At 43.2% G+C, this 24,527-nt stretch overlaps 1 protein-coding gene across 4 annotated transcripts in view; it reads left to right on the top strand.

Moving 5' to 3' along the window:
- The window catches only part of GRIA1 (glutamate ionotropic receptor AMPA type subunit 1), a gene marked incomplete at both ends in the record, with an annotated part of 124,785 nt that overhangs the window by 66,171 nt on the left and 34,087 nt on the right, over window positions 1-24,527 (top strand). For 3 of the 4 annotated variants that reach the window (XM_084268752.1, XM_084268751.1, XM_084268754.1), the window contains 7 exons: window positions 1,338-1,391; window positions 13,240-13,401; window positions 14,485-14,652; window positions 18,318-18,422; window positions 20,521-20,631; window positions 21,592-21,798; window positions 22,948-23,318. In XM_084268752.1, coding sequence (XP_084124878.1) covers window positions 1,338-1,391; window positions 13,240-13,401; window positions 14,485-14,652; window positions 18,318-18,422; window positions 20,521-20,631; window positions 21,592-21,798; window positions 22,948-23,318 — 1,178 coding nt within the window. The remainder of the gene's footprint in view (window positions 1-1,337; window positions 1,392-13,239; window positions 13,402-14,484; window positions 14,653-18,317; window positions 18,423-20,520; window positions 20,632-21,591; window positions 21,799-22,947; window positions 23,319-24,527) is intronic. The other variant, XM_084268753.1, reaches the window with a different exon arrangement.

Here is a 24,527-nt window from a genome sequence, read left to right on the forward strand (position 1 = left end):
CTGATGCTTCTCAAACACCTGCTTCCAGCCTGGTGTCAGAAAGGTCCTGGGTAGACCGATCTCTGGTTGAATCCAACACAACAGTCATTGTATTGTTATTCCAGCTGTGAGGATCTTTCTGGGCTCGCTACCGTTTGTGCAGATTGACAACACATGCAGTGATTTAGAATCAATTCATACGACAGTGGAAAGCAGAGGTAGTGTTGCCAGCAAGGAAACCTTACAGAAACAGCACAATTCTCTCAGAAACTGGCAATTCTTGTTTTTTCACAGGCTCAGAGGGTATGCTGGCTTGGGCCCTTTTTTCACTGTGCCCTTTCAGTACATGAACTGGCTTAAATGCAGATGGTATTTGGCTGGTAAGAGTTTAACAGTGCTGACGGAAATCAGTGCAGAGGAATTTGGGTGGAAATCCAGAGTCAGCAAGAATAATGCGACTTGTAGCTGTATTCTTTCTGCATTTATTTATTTATTTTTTAATCAAGGAAGAAAAAGACAGCTAGGGAACATCCTGATCAGTGACCCTGCACCCATAATCACAGGGAACCCTGCAAAAGATGGTGCCTTTCTACCCAAACAAGAGAAACTTTTCCAGCCAACGTAGAAACTTTCAAGTGTTATAAATCCAGAAGCATTTGTGTTAATAAAAGAGAATAAAACCCTAACTCTACAAGCATCAGGGAGAAAGAAGTGGCAAAGAGCTTATTTTGGGACACCATGACTATGAAGGTATAATTAACCTCAGTGAACACGCTCAGGGAATCCTCTGTTGAGTGTCTTGCCCAGGCAGCCTTGTTCTGGAGACGTCATTTGAAGCTACTCCAATGCAATAAAAGGAAAAAATTGCCCTACAGTCTAAACCTCCTGACATCTCATGCAGGTAGGGATCTGCAGCAGGGACTTCAGATGGGAGAATGAACAGAATATCTCTAGACTTGCTCAGTGTTTCAGCTGCCTTCACAGGACAAACGGGCCCCAGCTCCCCGCTTTGTTCCTTTAATGTTTAAAATACAAATCTTGTCTAACCCTTTTTTCCTAGAGAAAGCACTGTGTTCTTCTCCCAAAGCCCATAGGAAACAAGTTCAGGTAGTTTGTTTTTCCTGCCTGTGGAATCTTCCTGGGGATCTTGTCCTGTCTAATTTCAGACTTGCTGCTCAAATATCAAGTGTGAAAGCTCTGTTCTTACCCTAATAAGATCTTGATTTTTTTCTTTTGTTGTGTCCTTAAGTCTTCAATCAAGCAGTCTTATCAGGAAGAAATGGGGAGGAAGGGTAGATAAATGAATTTTTACTTCTTTAGTTGGTCTCTGCTAAATATTCCTGGTTTTCATCTTTCAGATCATCAAGCTTGAAAAAAATGGGAATGGGTACCACTACATTCTGGCAAATTTGGTGAGTTACCTTCCTTGTTTTTGGGGGTTTTTTTGAAGTATTACATATTTTGTAAAGCACTATACTCCTAGTTGCTGAGCTGAAACATTGTTTTCTAATCCACCTTTTGGGTAGAAAAAATACCAAAGTCCTTTGTAGTGTTCTCCTTGTGGTGCTTTCTGTCCTGAGCCAGCAAGATTATCTCCAGGGTATCTCCAAGGTTGCTGGATTTTTTTTTGCCTCCAGATTCAATCTGTATCTTTTCAAAGCCGGTTAAGCCAACTGTCAATTAATGCTTGTTGTGATAATGATTTTTTTTGGCATGTCATGGGCACCTGGGGTCCTGGTTATTGCCCTCCCAGCTTGTTTCAGTCGAGCCATCAGGAAGTTGCTGACTGTTGGTAAGGACCTGCATTTTATAACTAGTTTTACCTCTGCTTCACCCCCCCTACCCCCCCACACACCACCCCACGAGGTGAAGGGTTTCACAGCCACCCTGAGAGCCCCTCTAAGGGCAGACTGGTTAATGGCCATGCACCAAGATCCCTCTGACCTCCCAGTAAAAATAAAACACGTACCTATTCTGCAGCTGGGTGCTACATCAAAGCTGCCTGTCATGGCTTGAAGGAATTAACTGGATTTAAAGATTTGTTTGAAAAAAGGATTCTCCCTTTAATGCAGGGAAATGCTGCCTGAGGACAGGGCTGTGCTGGGCAGCCACGGGGCCATCATCCTGCAGCGGTGTGCTGTCCTCTCCTAGAAAGAAGGACAGAGACTCTCTCTGCCTAGGGAGGTTTGGGAAGAGCTAAGACAGAGAGGAATGGCCTCGATCCATAGGGCAGCTGAGGTTTTCTGCAGCAGAGCTCCTACTCTGTCCATCCAGGGCAGGGGGTGCACAGCTGGAGGACGGTCTGGTGTAAGCAACCTGGAGCTGAGGGTGATGCCCCCAGGACCCACTGCACCCCTGTAGGGTCTGGAACCCTTCTGCTCACCCGCAGCTGTATCTGCGAGGCAGCACGTCAGGCCTGGCATAATTAAACTTTAAACTACCAATTAGTCAAGCAGTTGCTGCCGTCCTCCTCCTCTCAGTCCCAAGATAACTCTGTAATTTACAAGACAAAAATGGCCATATAATTACCCCGCGATGCCCCGATACTGACCCTGCACTTCTGTGCTGGGTGCCTACCGTGTAATTACAAAGTTAAAAATGTGATGTTGTGCAGGGGGAGACAAGCAAACTGCAGAGCAGCCCAGAACTTCAGCTGCTAATTTTTAAAAAATTGTTACTTGCTGTAACCCAGGTCCCGTTCCTCAGGTGTTTATGAATCCCTTCATTAAAGTTATGCAGGGAAGATACCTGGAGTGGGAATGTGAGCTTTTATGTATACCCATGCAGAAAGCTGAATGAGGTTGCTATCACTTCTCCCTGCGTGGTTTCATAAGGGTAAATGCATTACAGGCATGGGGTGTAATACTCAGGTGTTCAACTTATGAAGGACATTTCCCTCTGTCTCATGCTACCACTCTCTCTTACCTTCAGCCTTAGAAAGCACACTTCTTCCATCTTTAATATGTTTTCTTATCCTTTACACAAATGCTGAGAGGACAGAGCTGGCTGGAGGAGGCTGCATATTCAGCCAAAATGGATTATAAATAATTAACTTAGAGCAAAAGGCTTTTCATTTCCCCAGCCTCTCTGCAGGGAGATTCTGCCTCCCAGCTGCAGCTCGGTGGAGGATGCTCAGGGTCCCCTGGAGCCACAGGATCTGACGGGACCACCGGAATCCATTGTTAATAGCTGTGCTTTTCAGGAGCAGAGAAGAGTAGTGAAAGGAATTCAAGCTCTCTCCTTTGTCTTCCCTGTTCCTTAAAACCCAGCACTGCACAAGAGGCAAACTCCAGAGACAGGAGTATAAAAAAGAGGAAAAAACCCCCACAAACCCAGAAAGAGAAGAGGGGATAATCAGGCGATGTAGGGAAACTCTTTAAAAGAAACACAACTAGCACTCCTGAAGGTCAAGAAGGTTCTTTGCAGGGCAGAACAATCTTTGTGGTTCTGCTGTGCACAGGGACAGGTTCAGGCAAGAGAAATCAGATCGGTCTCTGTGATGTGCTGCACCCCCACGAGAGCTACTTACTGATCAGTTCTGCAAGGAGAATGGCAAATAGGCCATGAAGATCCTATGTTCCTGAGAACATATGGCAGTGAGGATGGACAGCAAGCTTCCCTGCATGGGTATGACCAGGCATGTTATAGGGGATTGGCAGAATGTGGGAAGTCAGTGTCTGGCAGGGTTAAGCCATAGCATGGATGCTCAGATCCAAGAGTTCGCACTAGGTTTACCCTCGTCTGAGGACATCTCATTGCTGGATCAGAGCCTTCAGAGGGTGTAACATGCTGTAATTTATTCCTACTGACTCATACACGTAGTGGATAGACCTTAAACACCCCACATTTTCTCCTGCAGACTAGTCCTGAGATGACAGGGTGTGCACTGCCCACACACACACACACGTACCCTCATGTGCATCCCCACATGCCTAGAAAACAGCCTGATTTTGTGGAAGTGGCTCATTGTGGAGTCCTGGGTCATAAAAGAATAAATTAAGAACTAAAAACTGCAAGTGCACAAACATTTCCAAATGAGTAATTTTTTTGTCCCCTTTGCTAACTGGTGGAGTCCTGATTTTAGGGCTGTCATTCCATGTGAAGATAAGGCTGGGACAGTCTCTGCATTGCACAAGCCAAGTGAGCCCTCAGCTGGTTTGTAGCCACCAAGTTGCCTGCACTAGCTGGACAAGAGGATGATGGATTTTCAGTACTTGTCTTTACAAGACTGCCTGACATTCTTGGGCCCTTTCCCATGGAGAAACTATTATGGAAATGGCATATGTGAAGCAAATATTGGAAAATATTTAGGGATAACCCCACTGAAACTCTTTGTTTTTTGGCAATACCCTTGTTCAGAACCATACTCAGACAAAAAACAAGCAGCAGGACATTACAGTCTAGTTACAACAGCTCCAACCTAGCGCTCCATCATGAATGCAAAGCGAGTTTGTAAAGCAATGCACGGGCTGAATAAGGCCTGCAAAACCCATCCATTTTGAACACAGAGGAATTCCCTGTCTGGTCACAGCCAATACCTGAACAAAGAGGAGCTGGCTTGCATTAATCACCGCTTGTTTGCCCAGCAGTTGCTGTCGGCTGAGCTGTAGTAAAGCACCAAGCAGAATTTGACAAGTAGCAGCAAATGAAAGCTAGTATTTCCTAGCAGGAACAGCTTTCTTTTTGCGGTGAAATTGCTGTTGCCAAGGTGAGACAATAATATTTCTGTGTTCACAAACAAAATGAAACCGTTCTGCACCTTAGGCCATGGGCAAACATCCTTCCCTGAATCTGCTATGGCTGTTAAAAGATACAACCTGTCTTGTCTGCCCAGCCCTGCCAGTCCCACAAAGGTTTGTCTCCAGTAGCACTGCCAGGGGAAGGGTTTGTGTGAGCATCCCCACCTCTCCTTGAAGTAAATTTGGCACTGTGCCTTTTGCAAACTACTGCAAACCTATCCTAGACAGGTACCCACTAGAGTTACCTCGATTAGCTTTTACTGGCTGCCAGCCTGGATATTTGTCAGGTGTACAGGCACTGGGGGGGGCGTTGCAGTCACATCTCACCCCTTTCCTCCCCATACCTCTGTTTTTCTTTTGGAACTCAAAGAGGTTTGGCAACTTTAAGAAGTGTTTGGTTTTGTGAGTCTTATTTTTCTAAGCTTTGTTCTCAGCCTTTGAGAGCATCAGTCTAGCAACCACAAAGCAAAAAAACAAATGCAGTCAATACTATCAGAGGAGCAAGCTTAGAAACTTCTGGGATTCCTTTCTTTTGATGTTACAGACCTTTTCCCCATAACCTTGGCTTCATGTGTCTGTCCTATGCCAGGGATGCAGGCTGACTACTGTCAGTAGTGGGAGAACATCAGCTCTCTTGAGCAACGGAAAATCTTTGTCTTAAAATAAGTGACATTTGCCTGACCTGTCTGAAGAAGAAAAGCATGAAGGACAGCTGCCACATGCACTATTTTAGCCTTTGTTTTTTTTCTTTCCTGATGTGTTAGTCCAGGTTGTTCTTTTAGCAAATGCTCTCGTTTGAAGTTGAATAGTTAAGTGTACGAGATTGCTGATGCTAGGGGTAGCAGGGGAGAGTAAAGATAAAACCAGAGTTGATGAGCAGAGGTAAGCATTTTTTCCCATGCCATTTTATATCAGCATGTGTCAGTGCTGAGTTAGACCATGGACAGACTTTCACTTTGCAAGCAGTTGTTGCAGCTTTGGAGGTTACCAGCACAGCAGCTTTGCCAGCAGAAAGTGCCTTGTTCAGAAGTCAGGCAAAATTGACAGGCTTGGGTCAGTTCACCTGTGGTTTAAATGGGCCTCTATGATATTTTTCAGAGGTTGGGGTCGGGGCTGAGACACGGTGACCTGAAGCTGCCTGCTTGGGGCAGATAGGGAAGAAGGGATCCCCTCCGAACTGATGTCCACATCCCTGGGGGAGCAAAATTCTCCCAGTACAGGCAGAGATCTGCTCCCTGAAGCAATGCAGCATGTGGGTGCTGGGGCTGCATGGGGAGGGTCGGCTCTGCTCTGCTCTGCCCATGCTGGCTACAAGCCTAGTACGAGAAGCTGTACCTGCCACAGCACAATGTGACGTGTGGCACTAGCCATGTGTTGCTATCTTTGCTGTCTACACCGAGCCCCTGATTCAGCTTGCCTGGAGCTAAAACGTTGCAGTTCTCAAGTCTTCCATCAGCTTGAAAGCTGCCATGGTTATTTTAATCACCCTCAATTCTTAACGCTGTCTCCTGGTCCCTGAAGTATTGCTGACTGAAGGTACAAACAAGGTCAGCAGTACACACGTTGGCATCACCAGCTGATTGGAAACTCTTTTGTAGGAGTTTCCAAAAGGATGTGTACAACATCCACGGCTTCTCCCGGTAAGATCTCACAATGCCTGGTCTTGCAAAAGCAATACTCTTATGTTGGAAGGAGATGTCCCAAGTTATTTTTAGGTTTCTAAAATTATGCTGGTTAGACCTTTCCTCTTTCTGAGAGGTTGGTGCAGGTAAACTCATGAGAAAACTTTGGTTTTCCAGGCAGAGAAAGCCATTATAATGTATCTGTGAAAATTCTGAGGTCTGCATTTCACTGCCAAATAGCTTTTCTGTTTCTAAGACCATCAAGGAGAAGAAACCCTTAGAACATTATCTCATCTGAATTACTGATAGTGAAAGACACAGCAGTTTCCTGAATTAATTTTTGCTTGAATTAGAGTGTCTCGTGTAGAAGAAAGTAATCTGGTTTTGATACAAAAGTTGCACGCATGGGAGATTATGAACTGCACCCTTGGAAGGATTTTTGCAATGGCTAATGAAGGCTTAAAAGCATGAGGGACTTACTGTGGCTTAAAAAAAGCTCGCTGAGCTTCAGGTGAGTAACTGACAGATTATATTACAGCCATTGTAAGGAAAAATGTGTTCACTTAAATTTCATCAAAAATGTCTTAAACTAACAGGTTTCCTCAGCCTCCCATTCCATTACCCCAGCTCAACTGGCAAGGGGTGATGTGTAAACCCATAGTATCTTCCTCACAGTGACTTCATTGGTGCTTTTTTCTAGTCAAAACTTGCCTAGCTTCATCATCCTCCATCAAATTTATGGTTCTGTTTGCTAGACCAAATATTCCATAACTGACATTCTAGTCCTTGTAAACAGTGGTCAGGTCATCCCTTAATCGTATCTTTGATTGAAGTCCTGGCATCTGTCTCTACACGGCATACTTCCCAAACCTTTAAATCTGTTTCTCCTCTGAACAATCTCTAAAGCACAAACATCCACTTTAGAGCATCTGTCCCTTTGTTCAGACTGAGCTTTCCAACAAGACCTGTTTGATATTTATATCCAGAATGTGCTGCAGCAGTAGGATAGGGCTGATGTAAATAATACCACAAGGAAAATCTTCTGCCTGCAGAACTTTACCAGCAAAAAAATATTATTGGTCATCTCCAACCCGATGTCCTTGCAGTCTGGATCCTCACTTGCTTTGCATCGATAGACCAGGACAAAACAGACTCATGAAACTGCAGGATTGGGACCCCTCTTCCTATTTTGCTTTTCCCTTTCTTCACTGGCTTTGATATTACAGTGAGGACTTGCATGTTGTGCTGCCACAATAAGATTTGACATGTTAATAATTCTGCAGAAGAGATGAAGGCCTCTCCTATTGGAAGGCATGCCGGGATGAGACTTGAGCAGATGGCCCTTTTTTGACGTTTTATTAACACAAAGTGATGGGAGTGAGGAATGATGCTTCACTGGAGAAGTCAAGCTTGAAGATAATTTGGTATATTAGGGATGCTCCGTCTGGAAACACTCGACTCCTTGCTCCCTGCAGAAAGACACCGGCGTACCTTGGAATGACAGGAGCCACTTTGCATTCACTCAGCTGGTCTACAGGCATTCAGAAGCAATTGTTTTGCTGTGCAAAGTTTGTTACAATCATGAAGTTTGCTAGCAGGGAGTAGCCTGGCATTGCAGGCAATGAACACTCATTCTTGGGGTGAAAGGCCTGTGTTAGGTTCAGACAAAACTTCTCCAGGCAATTCACTAGAAAGCATTTTCCACCTCCTCATTCAGAGATGAGCTTTGCTGCTCTCGGGGGAGATCTGGAGGGCTCAGAAGATGCAGAAAGAGGAGAGAAAACAAGTGTTTCTCAGAAATGTTGCAGTCTTCAAGGAGACTCTCTAATGTTCTTTCTCTCAGGAACAGCCAAGACTTAGAGCAAACAAGGAGATTTTAAGCTGGGCCGCAGCTGGGCTACAGGAAGGTTTATGAGATGATCAGCTGCAGCCTGCCCAAGAGCTCAGCCCTCGCTGCCTCTTACGCAGCTCCAAAGGCATGATTATATTGCAGGAGGCACCCTGCAGGGAAAGCGCTAACAATTAATAACAATTTAGTGAAAAACAAAGTGAATTTGAAGGCATGAAGCAGTAGCCAGCTGCCTGTTGATGTCTGGGTACAGAGGTGAGGTTGTTGCTGTCTTTGGTGTTTCCACAGGCTGGGATGCTGTCCCAGAAGGAGCAGTGCTACCTGTGTCATCAACATGCAGAGGGGATGCAGAGGTTTAGGCAGGTGAGGCAATGAAATATGAGGGTGAAAGGAGACATGCAGAGGAAGTAAGTGGTGCTGGCAGATTCAAGGAGGGTTGTGCATGAAGGAATGAGGCTTTCCCTGCGCCACCTGACAGCCGTCTGCACTGCCCACTCAGTGTCTTGGCGCCTGGTGGTTTTCAGGGTATAAATAAGGAGCTCGCTCGTGTCTGGGGGACTTTCTTTTCAAGGCAGATCCTTCGTGGACCAGTTAATCAAGATGGATTCATGAGGCCCATTTCAAGTCATCAGTCTTCCTGCATTATGCATTTCCTTTGATGACTGAGCCCACAAGCAGTGGAGAGGAATATAAATGCGTGACTTGCTGACACCTCTCCCAGCAACCAAGGCAGTGAATGGGACAGTAAAACAACCTTTGGCTGAAAAATGTTTTCAGTTTAAGAACTGCATAAAGAACAGATGCAGCAAGAAAAACATAATGAGGGGAAAAACCTTTCCCAGTGCTGTTCTGTTTTCTATTTGAAGGCACAACGGTCTGTAACAGCTGCCCATATTATTTACTAGCAGCAGGACTTCTCCATGTAATCGCTTTGTGAGGTTCATTAATGCAGAGAGAACAGCCCATGGTATGGGCTAAAGAGTGAGTTTCCTCCCTCAAACTGAGCCTGGCTGTTGCTTGAACTGTGCTGCAGATGCTGTGAGTCGAAGCAGGCGTGGAGAGGGGAGCCTGTCTCAGTCCATCAACATGGATAGGTCCAGATTTCTGTGGTCTATTGTCAGCCTGCTAATTCGATGGCATTCAGAGAAAGCCAGGCATTTCCCAGGCATACACAAGGCAGGAGGCCGTATTCTCTGGGTTGCTGAGATGATTTTGTGAAGTGAATTTAAATCAAAGGGACAGCTAATCCTGCTGTAGGGCCAGGAGTGGGCTGGCCGACACAGTGTCCCTCCCAGCCTGGTTTTGATGGATCCAGGGAGAACTGTGCCGGTAGAAGTGCTGTGTGCCCTGAAGTCCCTGTGTCCTGGGCCCTGACCTTATCTGGGGCCCTGGGGAGCTCCATGTTGCTTTTGGGTCCTGCTATTCCCGTTTTGCCAGGGGTGCTGGCACAGCATCCAGGCTGGACTATGAGTTCCCATGTTCTTCCTCTTCCTCCCCGGGGTCTGGCACTGCTGCACAGGGAGGTGAAGCCAGATACCTGCATGTCCAAAGAGCCTGAAGAAAGTCACATGCTACCACATTTCAGGGGCTGAGCTTGTTTCCCTGAACATCAGGCATGGCAACAAAATTATCTTTTTCCAGTATTCACAGACAAATTTTTGAAGCAGTTTTGGCCATTGAGGTGCCACAGAGGATGTCATTCCAGTAGTGTTTACTTCCTGCTGTACTTGATTGGATGGCAAAGGGAAACATACCTGTGCTGGTTCTTTCCCAAAGTGGTTGATATGAAACATATTGCTGCACAAGCACGTCCACCGCCCGGGTTTCAGTCTATTCTTTGGGGTTTTTTTATTATTATTGTTTTGTTTTTCAAATATGACCACTGGAAAACTAAATAGAAGGTAAAGTAAAAAAAAAAAAACCCTAAAAAACTAAAAGTAAATAAAAGGTGGTTGTTTTTCTGCAACATGTACCTACAGTTAGTACAAGATGACAGATGATTAATGACTTCTTTACTTGCAAATATTGTAATTCTGCTGTTCTCCTGTTTCCTACAAGCACTGACTGATATTCCAGAAAGACAGATAAGCATATTTAATTCCTGATGCCACTTTGTGAACAGAGGCTTTTTCAAGAGACAGTTTGCATAATATTTGATGTATTTGGGTTTATATGTTAGCTAGCAAGAATTCACATCTTCTGGGAATTAGTTTCTAAAATATCTGACCTCTGGTATTCCCAGTTCATTGGTTGTCATGTCACCCAGACCTGCTCTGAGCAGATTTCAGTGATGCAGTGATTAAAATTTCTTTGTAATTGGGATTGTTCCTATACTGCCCTTGTACTGGGACACATGGAGGAGGAATAACAGGTGAAACCAGTTATTTCAGCAGTTAATAACAGCCAAAATGCAAAGATATATTCAAGGTTAATGACGTCCTCTATGGTCCCAACTGCCTTAAACAATTGTCATATCTTCAGAGGTCTCCACATTTTTTAAGGAAACTGAAATCAGTGGGGACTTTGGGAAGAAATAATTCCCTTTGTCTACTCAGATTATTTACAATTGTTGCAGGATGAATCCCAGTGGGTATTGTTGAATATTTGCTTCAGTTTCAGAATGGTTTGATTTGTAAAAAATGATAAAAAACGGTGTTTTCAACTGCTTCTTTTTCATTGCTGGTGCCATAATCTTTTTTGACTCTTCCTATTTAAATCTGCTTCTTGAGGGGGCTAAATACACCAGACGTCTTACTCACAGTCTGTTCTGAACTTGGACCTTTCTTCATGCCTTTGTAGACCTCCCAAAGAGGAGCTGGTGGCATAAACTTCAACTCGCTGTGTGGTAGTTTCTTTTGACAGATCTTTTTCCCCTGAGTACCTCCCAGGAGCAAAATGTCAGTGTAATTTGGTCCTAGCCATGAATAACCAGTTGGCAACCTGTGAGGTCCTTCTTAGGGAACCTTAGGAGCTCTGTGTGTCAAAAAACACTTGGCCTGAAATGCATTAAGATGTCAGGGACAATTATCCTGCTGCATTTCCTACTCATTAATCACAGCTCTGGCTTTCTGAAACCCCTACGCTAGCAATTACAAGCAAGATTGATGTGGGTTTAACCAGCATTCTGAGGAACACGTACACACAAAATATCACTGCACTTTGAAGCAAAACAAATCATCTATTTAGAGCATCTGTACACCTATATCCAATCCTCAGCCTTCTAAGTGGATGCCAAATTGCTTACAAGAAGCCGGAAGGAGAAGTGTGAAAGTCTTTAAAGACGTGCTTGAGTCACTTCTGACTCCCTCGGTCTGGTGCTGATGTGAGAGGGCAATTTAGTTTTTTCCTTGCAAGCTGCCTGTTCCTAAAACACGTTTCCATCCTGACCCTGGAAGTTATTAAGCCAATTAGCTCCCTCAGCCTATGCACAGAGGGCAGCATTTTGAGAACCTGACCAGTGTCTCGTAGGTAGGAATAATGTGACTTGGTGTTTTTAACTCACACCATCATCATATGTTTGAGAGGAAGCAAGGGAGAGAAACCCAGGGGCAGGCTGAGAAGGTGCCTGCAAAGAACATGCACCAGGAGGACAGAGGGAATCATAGAATTATAGAATCGCCTGGGTTGGAAGAGACTCTTTAGACCACTTAGTTCAACCACAGCCTAACCCTGACTAGCCCAACTCTAGATCGTGTCCTTAAGGGCTTCATATATACAGCTTTTAAGTACCTCCAGGGACGGTGACTCAACCACCTCCCTAGGCAGCCTGTTCCAATGCCTGACAACACTTTCAGTAAAGAAATTCTTCCTGATCTCTGACCTAAATCTCCCCTACTGCAATTTCAAGCCATTCCCTCTCATCCTATTGCTTGTCACTTGAGAGAAGAGACTGACCCCAGCGTCTCTGCAACTGGCTTCTAGGTAGTTGTAGAGAGCAACAAGGTCTTCCCTCAGCCTCCTTTTCTCAAGACTAAAAAGCCCCAGCTCCCTCAGCCGCTCCTCATAGGACACCAGAGCTCAAACAAGCTCTTCGATTGCTCAAGTGATTGCACTGTGCACAGCCTTCTCATTCATTTCCCCTCATGCATTATGGTTGCTGATGGTACTAGTGAAAATAATCAGCTACATCCCTTGTGCTTGTATCCCAAAAGAAAAACACCAGATTTCAGCCTGTCCCACTCACAACAGCCCAAACAGGATTGCAGTCTCTGTTCAAGTACCTGCTTTGTTCAAGGAGGAGGCACAGCAAAGAGTTTTACATAGCAGCAGTGCTGAAGAGATGGGATCAAAGTTAGGAGACCAAAATATTACCTCGTCTCCATATTGCTGGCAGGGTTTGCTGGCAGGGTATCTCTAATTATATTCTTGCTTCTGACTCAGTGACAGTGCCTAATTCTATCAAGCCACCTCGATACACGTGATTGTGCAATTGTGTTTATCATATGCAGTGGGCAAGAAGTAGAAGAGAACAACAAAGAAATGAAAGAAACTAATTTTGTTGATAATCTGAAGTTCAAAAAAGTACCCTTTTCTCTCACAGATCAGCAAATCCTATAAACTGGCTTTTCTAGCAGACTCCTTTGACAAGCTGACCAACCACCTCTTGATCTGCTCCATATTCATTGTTCAGGATGTGTTTTTACCTATAAAGTGTGATTTGAATGCAGTAGCCTGTCCATTGGTGTATGAGTGCATAGAAGTTAGAACTGAGTGAACAATTCTTTCTAATATATTTTAAGAATTTTAGTGGTTTCATCCAGGTGTTATTTGGAATATATTTTTTCTGTTATTCTGCTAGCTTTCTAGCAAAGGAGCAGTTATCAATATGACTATTTGTCTCTGTGGGTGGAAACTGCTGGATACATCCAGCCCAGCACCTGTGAGAAAGGCAAGTCCACCCCATGGGTGGGGAAGTCGTGCTTCTCTTGAACCAGACCTTACCTTGCAGGTTCCTAAACTGGCTGATGTATTCATTGATAGGCAGGTTCCCTCTTGCCCACCCAGAGATCTGTTCCTCTGATGAGCCTCTCCTGTTTCTCTCCTGTACCAGGGATTCATGGATATTGACCTTACCAAATTCAAGGAGAGTGGAGCCAATGTAACTGGCTTCCAGTTGGTGAATTACACAGATGCTGTTCCTGCCAGGATCATGCAGCAATGGAGGAATAATGATGCCAGGGAGCATCCTCGTGTGGACTGGAAGAGGCCAAAGGCAAGTGGTATAAAGAAGATCCACCATTTCATTTAGGGTCCATCTGTCTCAGATCAATTTATGCTCACCTCCTTGTGATCACAGAGGTCTTTAATCTCACTCTGAAAAACTGTCACTTAATATAATTGTGAACATTATCTGTTCCAGGTGCCTCAACAGTGTCTAATTTTTACTTGGCAGTACTTGCTGCCTGCTAAGAAATACACATTAGTGTACTCACCCAGTCTCCTAGATTTTACCCTCCTCAAAGCTAAGGATTAAACATCTCATGGTGTTCAGTATATAAAAAAGAAAAAGCCTCATTAACTCCTTAACCTTTGACTTGTTTACTAGATATCCAGTGATAATAAAGTCTTTCCAGATGTGCATTCTGAGCATTTCAAATCAGCCTGTACAACAGAGGGGAAATATATTTTAATTGCAAACACAGAAGACCCTGAAGCTGTTGAGGGGCAGGCAGAGGGAGGAGGTTGGGTTTTTTCCTATCTGATATTTGAAAACAAATACAGTTGTGACAAACACTCAGGAATAGAAATGTCTGCTTTGAAAGTATTAGTTTAAGTAAGTTGCAAACAAATAAATCAGTAGTTGATCATAGGAAAAGTAGTTAGCTCTGATGGTTTCCATTCATGCCAAGAGTTTAATGCTGGTTTCAGTACAAGTTTCTGCTTCAATAGGTTCGGCTTTTGCAGAATTTTTACACATCGAAGTAGAGTTTTCTGGTCTCCATCTGTGACCAGAAAGAGTCGTTTCTGTCTTGATTTCCCAGATCTCACATTTACACAGTATAATATATTCCTTAAAAGTTCAGCTGAGTGGTTCTAATTGAAAACAAAGACTTGGGTTACAGGTGACTGACTTACTGCTGAGTCCTCTTCAGGGAGTGCAATCTGAGTCTACACCAGGAGCTTCTCCTCCTTTCTCCAAGCCTCCAGGAGAGAAGACACCACCTTTCACTGGTCGACAGGGCGGTAGTGATTACGGGAAGCAAGAGGCTCTTGAACTCCATAGATGGGAGGATGAAAAGAGAGGCTAACCAGTGTAGCTCAATGTAACAGGCAATGTAAACTGTTCTCTTTCTAGTACACGTCAGCCCTAACATACGACGGGGTCCGGGTGATGGCTGAGGCGTTTCAGAACCTGCGGAGGCAGAGGATTGACATCTCCCGTCGCGGCAATGCTGGGGACTGTCTTGCCAACCCAGCTGTGCCCTGGGGACAGGGCATCGACATCCAGAGAGCACTGCAGCAGGTTTGAAACCCAAACAACTGTGCACTGCAAAGGCAGCTGAATGTCGTCTGTGGGTGGGGGAAGAGTGGTGATTAGCAGCAGAAACACACAACTAAATCACTTGGAATGAGAAACTGATCCTTCCAGATCTTCAGGGTGCATCCAGCAAACTCTTTTTCTTGGTACTACCCAGTGTCCTTGTTTTCTCTGATTTGTGTTGAAGTTCTGGGATGGAAAAGCCAAAATATTATCCCATAAGTTCACTGATCCCTATTTTTATCCTCCCCTTCATAAGAGAGAGACCCGTTCAGACGATATTTTTTGCAGATCCTTCAACTCTGAACTCAGCTTCAGTTCCAGGCTCCTAATGCAGCTTGAAGCCATGTGAATTCTCCTTATGTATTGGCTGTCATCAAAATGTTTTAAAGCCAAGACTATAGCTTGTTTCATACTGTGAGGATTCGTAGAAGTCTTAATAACAGCCATTTAGATAGCTTATTTATTCCATTTAGATACTTTATTCCTTAAATCTGGTAATCTTGCCTTTTCGTCCTGCATAAAAATTAAGATTTTTGAATAAACAAAAATACTGCATGAAACTTGCAGCAAGAGAGTAAAGCAAATCACACTTTTTAAAGACTTAGAAAGGTAGAATATTTTAAAATTGCATTAAATTTCAAGACTGACATTCATTTCTAGCATTTTTCTTTTTTTTCAGACAAAAATAGTTGGATTCCTTGCAAATACTGCTAGTTCAGTGTTATCCAAATATAGCTTATTCCGTCTTCTTTCCCTAGCTGTGAAGAAGGCAGAAAGAATAAAATTAATTTGGTTAATTTGCATCACATGTATATTTCCCCAAGTATTTTGTTTTGATTTTGTTTTGCTTACTGGTAAACAATTCCTTTAAAACAAAATTTTACATCTGGTTTTATTTTATTGTTTGGATTCAGTTTGTTCCCAAGCCTGTCACTGACTTTCTGTTTGACCTCGGGCAAATCACTGTCATAGCTTCTCCAAACTCTTATAATAAAATCAGCCTCTTTAATGCATTAGGGAGATCACTTACCTAATAAACACAAAACACTTGGAAGTCTTCTGAGGAGCAATGGTTCTCAAGCGTTTTCCTTTATTGAATTTATAAGAACAGGGAATCAAAATTAGATGTCTGGAAAATACAACTTTGGTGTTTGTTGGAAAATCTCATCTGAGGTTCCCTCATCTCTTCATTAAAACAATTTCAAGAGTTTTAATTTTTCACCTGCATTGATTTTGGGCAAAGAACATGATGAGCTGTTTGCAAAAGGTGTTTCTTTACCATTGAAAAATCATAATCTTCAAAAGGTTTGACTGGTTCAGTTGTGATGGTCAAAATAAAAGGCTTTGAAACATGCAGGGGAAGACATCTCCTGAGGGAATTTTAACTATGAATTTAATAATCAGCCAACATTTAATATTGTAGCAAGAAAGAGGCAGATGGAAATACAAGAACATATGATTAGATTGAAGGTTTGAGTTATCCTTTCTGTAAAAACTCACAATTAGGCCAATTCTTACAGCTATTCACAGCATGCTTTCTCTTCACCTCCCATTTGCTAAAGCCTAAAATTTTATAAGCTGTTTAAAAGCAAAAAGTTTCTCTTACTTATTTCTACTAAAATGTCTGGAACAAGCTCCTGAATTGCCTTTTTTCTGCTTAGTGTAGGAAGGAGTCAGGGATGGCAGTAGCAAAGATGAAAAGCAATTTGAAACATTCTGCAGCTTTTCAAAAACAGGAGTTTAACACATTTCAGCAGAATCTATGCTTTTATTAAAAAGAAATAGTTCCCCCCCCCCCCCTTCCTCCACGGAAAATGTTCACAAAATATTGTCTTAAACCAGTACACTGAGGTTTTGGTTGTGCTTTGAAAAGATTATGATTATTTTTGACAGATTTTTTGTTAATGTTATTTGGTTACCACATCTAGTAAGCAGTTAGCAAGTCCCTACCTGCTGACTAATGCTGTAAACCACAAGGCCAATAGCATCCTTCTCCTCCAGCTCTCCCAGTAAAGAACCATATGCCCATGTCTTATACATGTGTTTAAATGCTCCATGCCTCCAGTTGACTTCACTGGTGCTTAGCACTGTTGAAATCAGTCGTCACTGTATTTTGTAGTGATTCAGGGGGCCTCAGAGGATGGTAAGTGATGGGAAAGTTGTGCTGCAGTCTCCAGGATGGATGGGAGAGACTCCTTTTGCCGTTTCAGTGCCACAAGGGTATCACAGGATTAAGATTTCATTCATTCAGACAGAAGAAATTGTTGCTGTACACCTGCCTTTTGGTACATCTAAAGCTACAAAGCACAAGCATCCACGACCTGAGCTTCAGAATCCATCAGGACCTGAAAACAAAACCAAAGGGGCCATGAAAAAGCAAGCACAGGAGTGCCTAAGACAATGGTGCTCTTCTAGTACATCTATCTTTTATGGTCATGTTGTGCCTTGTGAGAAGGCAAAAGCATGCTTCTCCAAATGTCACCAGAAATACCTCTTGACTTGAAGGATCTTTAGAAAATACAGGCAGATGTTCGTTTTCGTGACGAACCTTTGCAATAATAGCTGGAAAACAAACACACTTTAAGCAGATTAGCAACAGATTTCGTCCATAATGATATATCCTCTTTTCTTCACCATGGGTCTTTATTCTGAGAATCTCAAGTACTTAAAAAGGCTGCTAAATACCTGTTCCCATTTTGCATGTGGGAAGACTTCAGTTGCAGGGATAACAGATTTGTTCAAAACAAGTGAAAAGGCTGAGAACAAACATTTAATTCCCAATCTGGTGCCATGAACACTTCTCCAAATGATCTCTATAGAGACCCAAATTTGCACTCCTTGCCCACATGCCACATGGGGTCCCAATACCTGGTCCCCTCACACTGTAAGTGACTCCAGTCAGAATCCTGCTCCAAGCCAGGCAGGGCACTTCTGCAGCAAGTTAATTGGCCATGCTATGATGAGAAGTTTGGAAGTGGGATGAGATGATGTGAGCAATGCTCTTCAGCTTGGCAGTGTTGCCAGCAGAGACTTATGATTCAAAGTTTCCTATGCAAATTTCATTTACACTACTAAATTGTCAGGTTTTATTAGGCTGGTACAAAGGTAATTAAATGTGCTTGTTAACTGATAGACTCCTCTCTATCGAAAGACAGCAGCTAGGAGCTGTGGCCGTGGTTTCAGATTTCCTCCAAATACAGTTCCTGATTTGAACTGTCAAATTCTTTACCAAATCCCAACTCCAGGTCAGTTTTAGAAAACTAGAAAGGGAAAAGAAACAACCCACAAAGCCCAAGGAGTTCAGAGCAGATTCAGCTCACTACAACACCCCAAGAGGTGACAGCCTCACACTTTGTCAACCTCGTATGCATTGCTGAGCTCAGTAATAGAACACTAATTTTTTAAGAGAAAGGGTTTTTAAAAGAAAGAGTAAGTTAAGAGAATGACTGTGCACATGGCCAGACATGCTGTAGCGAGTAAACTTAATTGAAAGCCCAGTGTCAGGTAGATGTCCTGCCTTCCCTGCATGAATCTGAGAGACATGACTGCACTCTCCATCCTTCTTCCCTTTGCCTCTCTGCTGCCAAATCACTACTGCATGAGATGCTGCCCAGTTTGCTCTCCTCATTGATGTTTGTGTCTTTAAGGTCCGTTTTGAAGGATTGTCTGGCAACGTTCAGTTTAACGAGAAGGGACGGAGGACCAACTACACCCTCCATGTGATTGAGATGAAACATGATGGGATCAGAAAGGTAAAGTAGAAGGTGACCTGACATCCTATGGCAGGCACCAGCCTGGTGTTCGAGATACGGTGTGGTTAGTCTCAACCAACATTTCTTTCATGAAAGCTTACACATGGAGTCACCACAATTGCACTCCCAGCTCTCTGCACGAGCAACGCCAAGTGCTAGGGAGGACTCATGGTATATTACTGAAAAAAATACAACATATGGGAGGGGTTATCAAGACCAACAAGGGCATCTCAGCTGTGGAGCAGGGATTTCCAAGATATTAGAATAGTGACAAATTCAGCGTTTCTATTGGCAGGCCACATTGGTTCAGGCTCAGCTACATGACTGGCTGTTTTTTTGCTCTCCTACTTCTCTTTTCCAAGGCAGAGCCAGGCAGGAGCTGTCTGCCCTAACCAGTGTAGGTGAACCCTTTATGTTGACCTAATTTTGCTCTCCTTGAAGTGACAAGGGCTTTACCACTAACCACGTCCTGATAGCTATGCAGACATTTGTGCTGTCTTGATCCCTTTCTATATTCCAGGCACTTTGAAAAATCTAGCCTTGTTCAGGGATGCCGAGCCCTTGAAACACTAAACCTTTTGAAAATCTGATTCCACATGCTCATGTTCCACTTTAGATACTACATACCTGAAGAACAAAGAATAACTCAGTTATTCCGTAGATAAAGGAGTCCTGCCATTCCTATTTTGGAATAGGACATTCACTGGAATCCCTTGGCACCCTCTCAATCCCCCCCCCCCCCCCCCCCCCCCAAAAAATAATACTTGTTTGAAACTAAGAAAAACTGTAAACAGTGAAAGTTTCACATGTACAACCCCTACCAGCAGTTCATACTTACACCTGAGAGCAGCTGATATGAGATCAAAGCCTAAGACAGTCAAGTGAAAAAAGGCAAATTTCTCATTGAGAAATAAAAGAAGTGTAATTTTAAAGACATCCAGAGTGGTTTTCCTCCTCTATGTTGTATTCATAAGAGGGCAAATGCAGGATTATGTCCAGTCTGGGGCTCTGAACTTCAAGAAGTTGGCAATCTGGAGAGAATCTAGAGGAGGAGAAACATAATGGCTAAATGTCTTGATTTTGCCATGTATGTACTGACAGAAATGACATCTGTTTGGAAGACGTACATCATTGGCATAATGCATATTGTATCTTGGATCCACCAGGCTAGAAGTGCAAAATAAACATGTGTGTCTCCATTTCTCTTGCCCTAGGGCAGAGCTTTGGAAGCTCTTTTCTTACTCTCCTTTCTTGTTCTCTGTGCAATGAAGAGACATGAGAAGCTTGTGTAGATTTTCTCTCCTGAGCTGTTATGATCTTGAACCCTGCCATCAGCAGGCTCCGGGTCATGCCCTGTGTTAATGCCCTTTCCCATTTACTCTGATAAGAAATTCCATTCCCATAATCAGAGCTCAGGCAACTGCATACTTACATGAGGTGATGGAAAACCTCTTATAAAATCAAGCCCTCAAAGTGGATAACCTCAATGATCTTCCTAGTGACAGTCAGTGGCACCCTGCTTTACCTGCAAGCAGTGATGGATCAGCCCAAATCCCCGATTATTAATAAGTACAGCTTAACCTGAGAGTTCTTCCCATTACAACTGTTCAGTTTAATCAAACTTTTTGACATTGGCCAGGTTGGGTTTTTTTTCTCACTTGATTTTATTTTTTTTGTCCTGTCAAGATGTCCGAAGAGTGAGTCCTATATTCATGCAGGCTTTCAGCTTCAGGAGAGCATTTTATCACCCATTAACACTTGGACATGCCCCAGGCATGCTTAGTACTAGAAAAATATTCAGAAGTGTGAACGCTTGGAGTAGGGATGGGGCATGGAATTGCAATAATTTCCCAGTACTGTGCTGTGTTTTTATGTGCATGCAAGCACTCTACTACCAGTGTATCATACACATTATCTTCAGGATGAAGGATGGTGGGATGGGGGAAGATCCTGGTCCTCCTGGCAAAAGACATCAAATAATCAGGAGAGGAGATCTCTGGTTGGGTATAAACATGCTGGCTTGGATGACCCTGTTACTGTATCTTGGTTAATATTATAAAGAGATGTCAAAGAAATATCCTGGTTTTGTATTTGGCAGATTGGTTACTGGAATGAAGATGAGAAGTTGGTTCCAGCAGCTGTAGATACACAAAGCGGCAACGAGTCGACAAGTCTTCAGAACAGGACTTACATAGTCACAACTATCCTAGTAAGTGCTGTGACTTCTATCCCAGCTCTCCCTCTCCCCCATCTCCCTGATGTGCAGACTCCCTCTACCCCATCGTGTGCCCTCCTTTGCACTATATCATTTTTATAATAGCAATAACAATAATAATAATAATAATAACAGCACTTACTGTTTCCTGCCGGGTCCATAAAGGTATGTGAAAATTGCCATGGCTAATTAAATAGGTATTAAAGAGCTCTCACGCTTAAGTGTAGAAAATACAAAAGATTATGACAAGATAGCAGAGGCATCAGCATAGGTAAATTAGGAACATTATACCTGTGCTTTGTATTTAGCCCACAGAATGGGGGCTGTAATTCTGGGAAGGATAAGCTGTATTGTGCAGAGAGGCTGAATCATGGCTTTAAAAACAAATCTCCACTATAATCACGAAGGAATAATAGGTACCCCATAATGTATGGTATCATGCATTGTGTCACTGTATACGCTTAACCTGCAGAAACAGATGAAATTCTCCTGACTTGTTTTTTGAATGCTTACTGTGAGCCTGTGGAAAAGACATGATACCCACGCTGAGTTACACATCGTTAGGGCTCTCTTCAGTCCAGCAGATTTGAGACTACCTGTGCCCACGTAGGCAGACATGCCTTTAAAAATTTGGGAGCTCAGACGCTCTAAATATGCCTTGCAGAACTGCACTGAAAGGTTTGTTACCCAAATCCCACAGCTACTCCATTCCCTTCAGGTCCACCACTGCATACAGACTCTGTAAGAATAAACAGAAAATGCCACAACAGAAAATCACACTTCATACCTTCCAAAATAAGCCCACCGTGTATTGACTGTGCCCTGTGGTACAGGAACACAAAGCTGGGGTTTTGCAACGGGACCAGAAGCTACACACTGGGCTCTAGTCTGAGTCCCTGATGTTCATCTCTAGAAATGTGGAGCATGGCTCAATATTGGTCTTCTCTGTGCCAGGAAGACCCATATGTGATGCTCAAGAAGAATGCTAACCAGTTTGAAGGCAATGAGAGGTATGAAGGCTACTGTGTGGAGCTCGCTGCTGAGATCGCGAAGCATGTTGGCTATCACTACAGGCTGGAGATTGTCAGAGATGGGAAATATGGAGCCCGAGACCCCGACACCAAAACATGGAATGGCATGGTGGGAGAACTCGTTTATGGGGTGAGTTTCCAACCTTGTCTGTTGTCTTTAGCTCTTGGAACTTGAAAACATATTCAAGTTGTAAAAAGGAGCCCTGCCTTCTGTCACCCTGAGCTGTCTTGAGCAATGCAGCTCTGATAATGCAAATAATCAGCCCAAGTAAAACATTTTAATTTAGGGAGGTACAGCACATTTTGTGCCTGTGGAAATGTCAAAATGTTTCCTTTCAACAGTTCCAAGACTCTTTTTCTTTCCATTTTTGGAAGAGCAAGTATTGAAAGGTCAAATTTTCCCATGGGTAGAATCTCCAAATTTTGCTTTATTTTAGATTTGCATGATAAAGGCAGGATGAAAGAAGAAAAAGACTTCAAACACTTAGCATATGAGTGGTGAACAGTAGGACTAGACCATTTTCTGTCTAGCCACTTATTTCCATCATCTCAGATATACATCTGCACCCGACACTTCTAAACCTAGTTCACTCTGGTAGTTCACATTCTGTGGTGGTTTCAGTCAGAGGGGTCTCATTTTCCCTTGTAGGGAAAGGGGAAATCAGTGTAGGGAGCCTCAGTGCCCAAGTGTCTGTCACTGCGTAGGAGTGAGGGATGATCTGTCTCCTGCTGGTAGCTCCACAGTATATGCTGACAGCCATTTCAATGCATTTCCCTTTCCATTTTCAAGACGGATTGTAAAGTAAGTGGAGAGTGCACATCAGTGTCACTAGAACACTTTTTCTCTTCTCCTGCATCACTTATGTAATCAAAAAACAGTTCCTGATGGAAGTAAACATCCTGGCATCCTTTTTCAGGCAATTGGCCTTTCCTTTCTTCTTTTGATGTCTGGATGATAAAGCTCTTTTAGCAAAAATCATCTGCATCAGGCTGTGACATCAGTGGATAAATCAGGCAAGAAGAGCTAGGTGGCTGCAAAGGGAAAATGCTGTGATTTCCAAACAGAACTGGTAATCAGTGGTGATAAAATGGAAATAATCCACCAATGTTATGGGATGTTCTTTTTGAACATTTCTCTTGCAATTGGTTTTGTCTGATTTCTTCTGAGACATCTCTGATTTCCTCTGAGGGTAAACAGAGAGCAAAGGAACATAAACTGGAGTTAGTAGATATATTTTATCCCCAGAATGCAATTCTCTTTTCTGTCTCTTCTTTTCAGAGGGCGGATGTGGCTGTGGCACCATTAACCATCACTCTGGTTCGAGAAGAGGTTATAGACTTTTCCAAACCGTTCATGAGTTTAGGTATCTCTATCATGATAAAAAAACCTCAGAAGTCTAAACCAGGAGTTTTTTCCTTTCTGGATCCTTTGGCTTATGAGATATGGATGTGCATTGTTTTTGCCTACATTGGAGTAAGTGTTGTCCTCTTCCTGGTGAGTCGCTTCAGCCCTTACGAGTGGCACACTGAGGAATTTGAAGAAGGACGAGACCAGCCAGCCAATGACCAGACGAATGAATTTGGAATATTCAACAGTCTCTGGTTCTCCCTGGGAGCTTTCATGCAGCAAGGATGTGATATTTCTCCAAGGTGGGTTGCCTTCCCTGATGAACCTTCTTCCTGTTCATGTGACTTAATCTTTCAGCATGCTTTGGAGCTGAACAGGTTCCTCTTTGGCTGTCCTTCCTGAACTGTAGTGCAGTCTTTTGAATCAGTTACAGATTCAGAAAGGATCCAAGGGTTCACAGGTCTCACGCCCATGAACTTGAGACATCAAACCTGGGACCCTACAAATTCCTTTCTAAATTTATGCTGGGGAGTTCTTTTGAGGGAATTCACAGAAATGCAAACAAGGTTTTCTAAAGCCACACATTTGCAATCAGGTTTTGTCAGACATTTATTTTGTTGCTATTGGGAACAAAGGTCATTCTAGCATTATAGGGCATCTATAAACATCCTGTAAAGTAAGGAGAATTAATACAGTAGGTGCCCAGTGAAAGGTTATATGCTCTGTGCCAAATATTATGGAGCATTGTTGTTCTTTAGAAAGGTCAGAGAAGTACAGAGTTTTCCTTTTGGTTCCCATTTCACTCAGTAGTTCTGCTGCCTGAAAATTCAGTGGAACCCAAAGTGTTCCTAAAGGGTTTTTTTGTGGAAACATTTATACTCTGTACAAATCAATAACTCTCGTGATTACTTTTACATAACTTTTCTTGGAAAGTCTAGGCTGAAAAACTGCATGGAATGCAGATGTAAATCTATATTAGAGACACTGATAGAGACTCATTTTAAAATCATGTCTGGGGATACCTCCTTCCTCTTTGAAAGCTCTATTCCCACAAGCCTTATGACAGAGATTTTGTCTACTGCAGGAGCCCATGATACACATATCTTCTCAACACCTTGTTCATAGAAAGGCATCCCAAAAGAAAACTAAAAGAGTTAAAAGCATAGGAACTAACTAGCTGCAAGCCTGTCTCTGATTTTCTTATTTATTTGCACAAGTTGTATGTCCAGTAAGTAATGTCTGTAATACCTGAAGGATCTTTCTTGTGAAATGTGTATATTAACCTGAAACAGGACCACAGGTGAGCCAGGGATGAGGTTTTTGACACCTCCAGTGTTTTGTGTCTGGGAGAAAGGTACTTAGGGCTTGTGAGGCTGACAAAGGGTTCATGAGCTGTGGCTTGGCATGTGGATCATCAATACACATCTTTCCCAAGAGGTCCGCTCTCGTAGTTGGTTGGTTGCTTGGTTGGTTGCTTAGTTGGTTGGCTAATGGGTTGAGTGGCTGGGTGG

This window comes from Gallinula chloropus (genome assembly GCF_964237585.1).
Source record: "Gallinula chloropus genome assembly, chromosome: 10".
In the NCBI taxonomy this organism is placed as follows: domain Eukaryota; kingdom Metazoa; phylum Chordata; class Aves; order Gruiformes; family Rallidae; genus Gallinula; species Gallinula chloropus.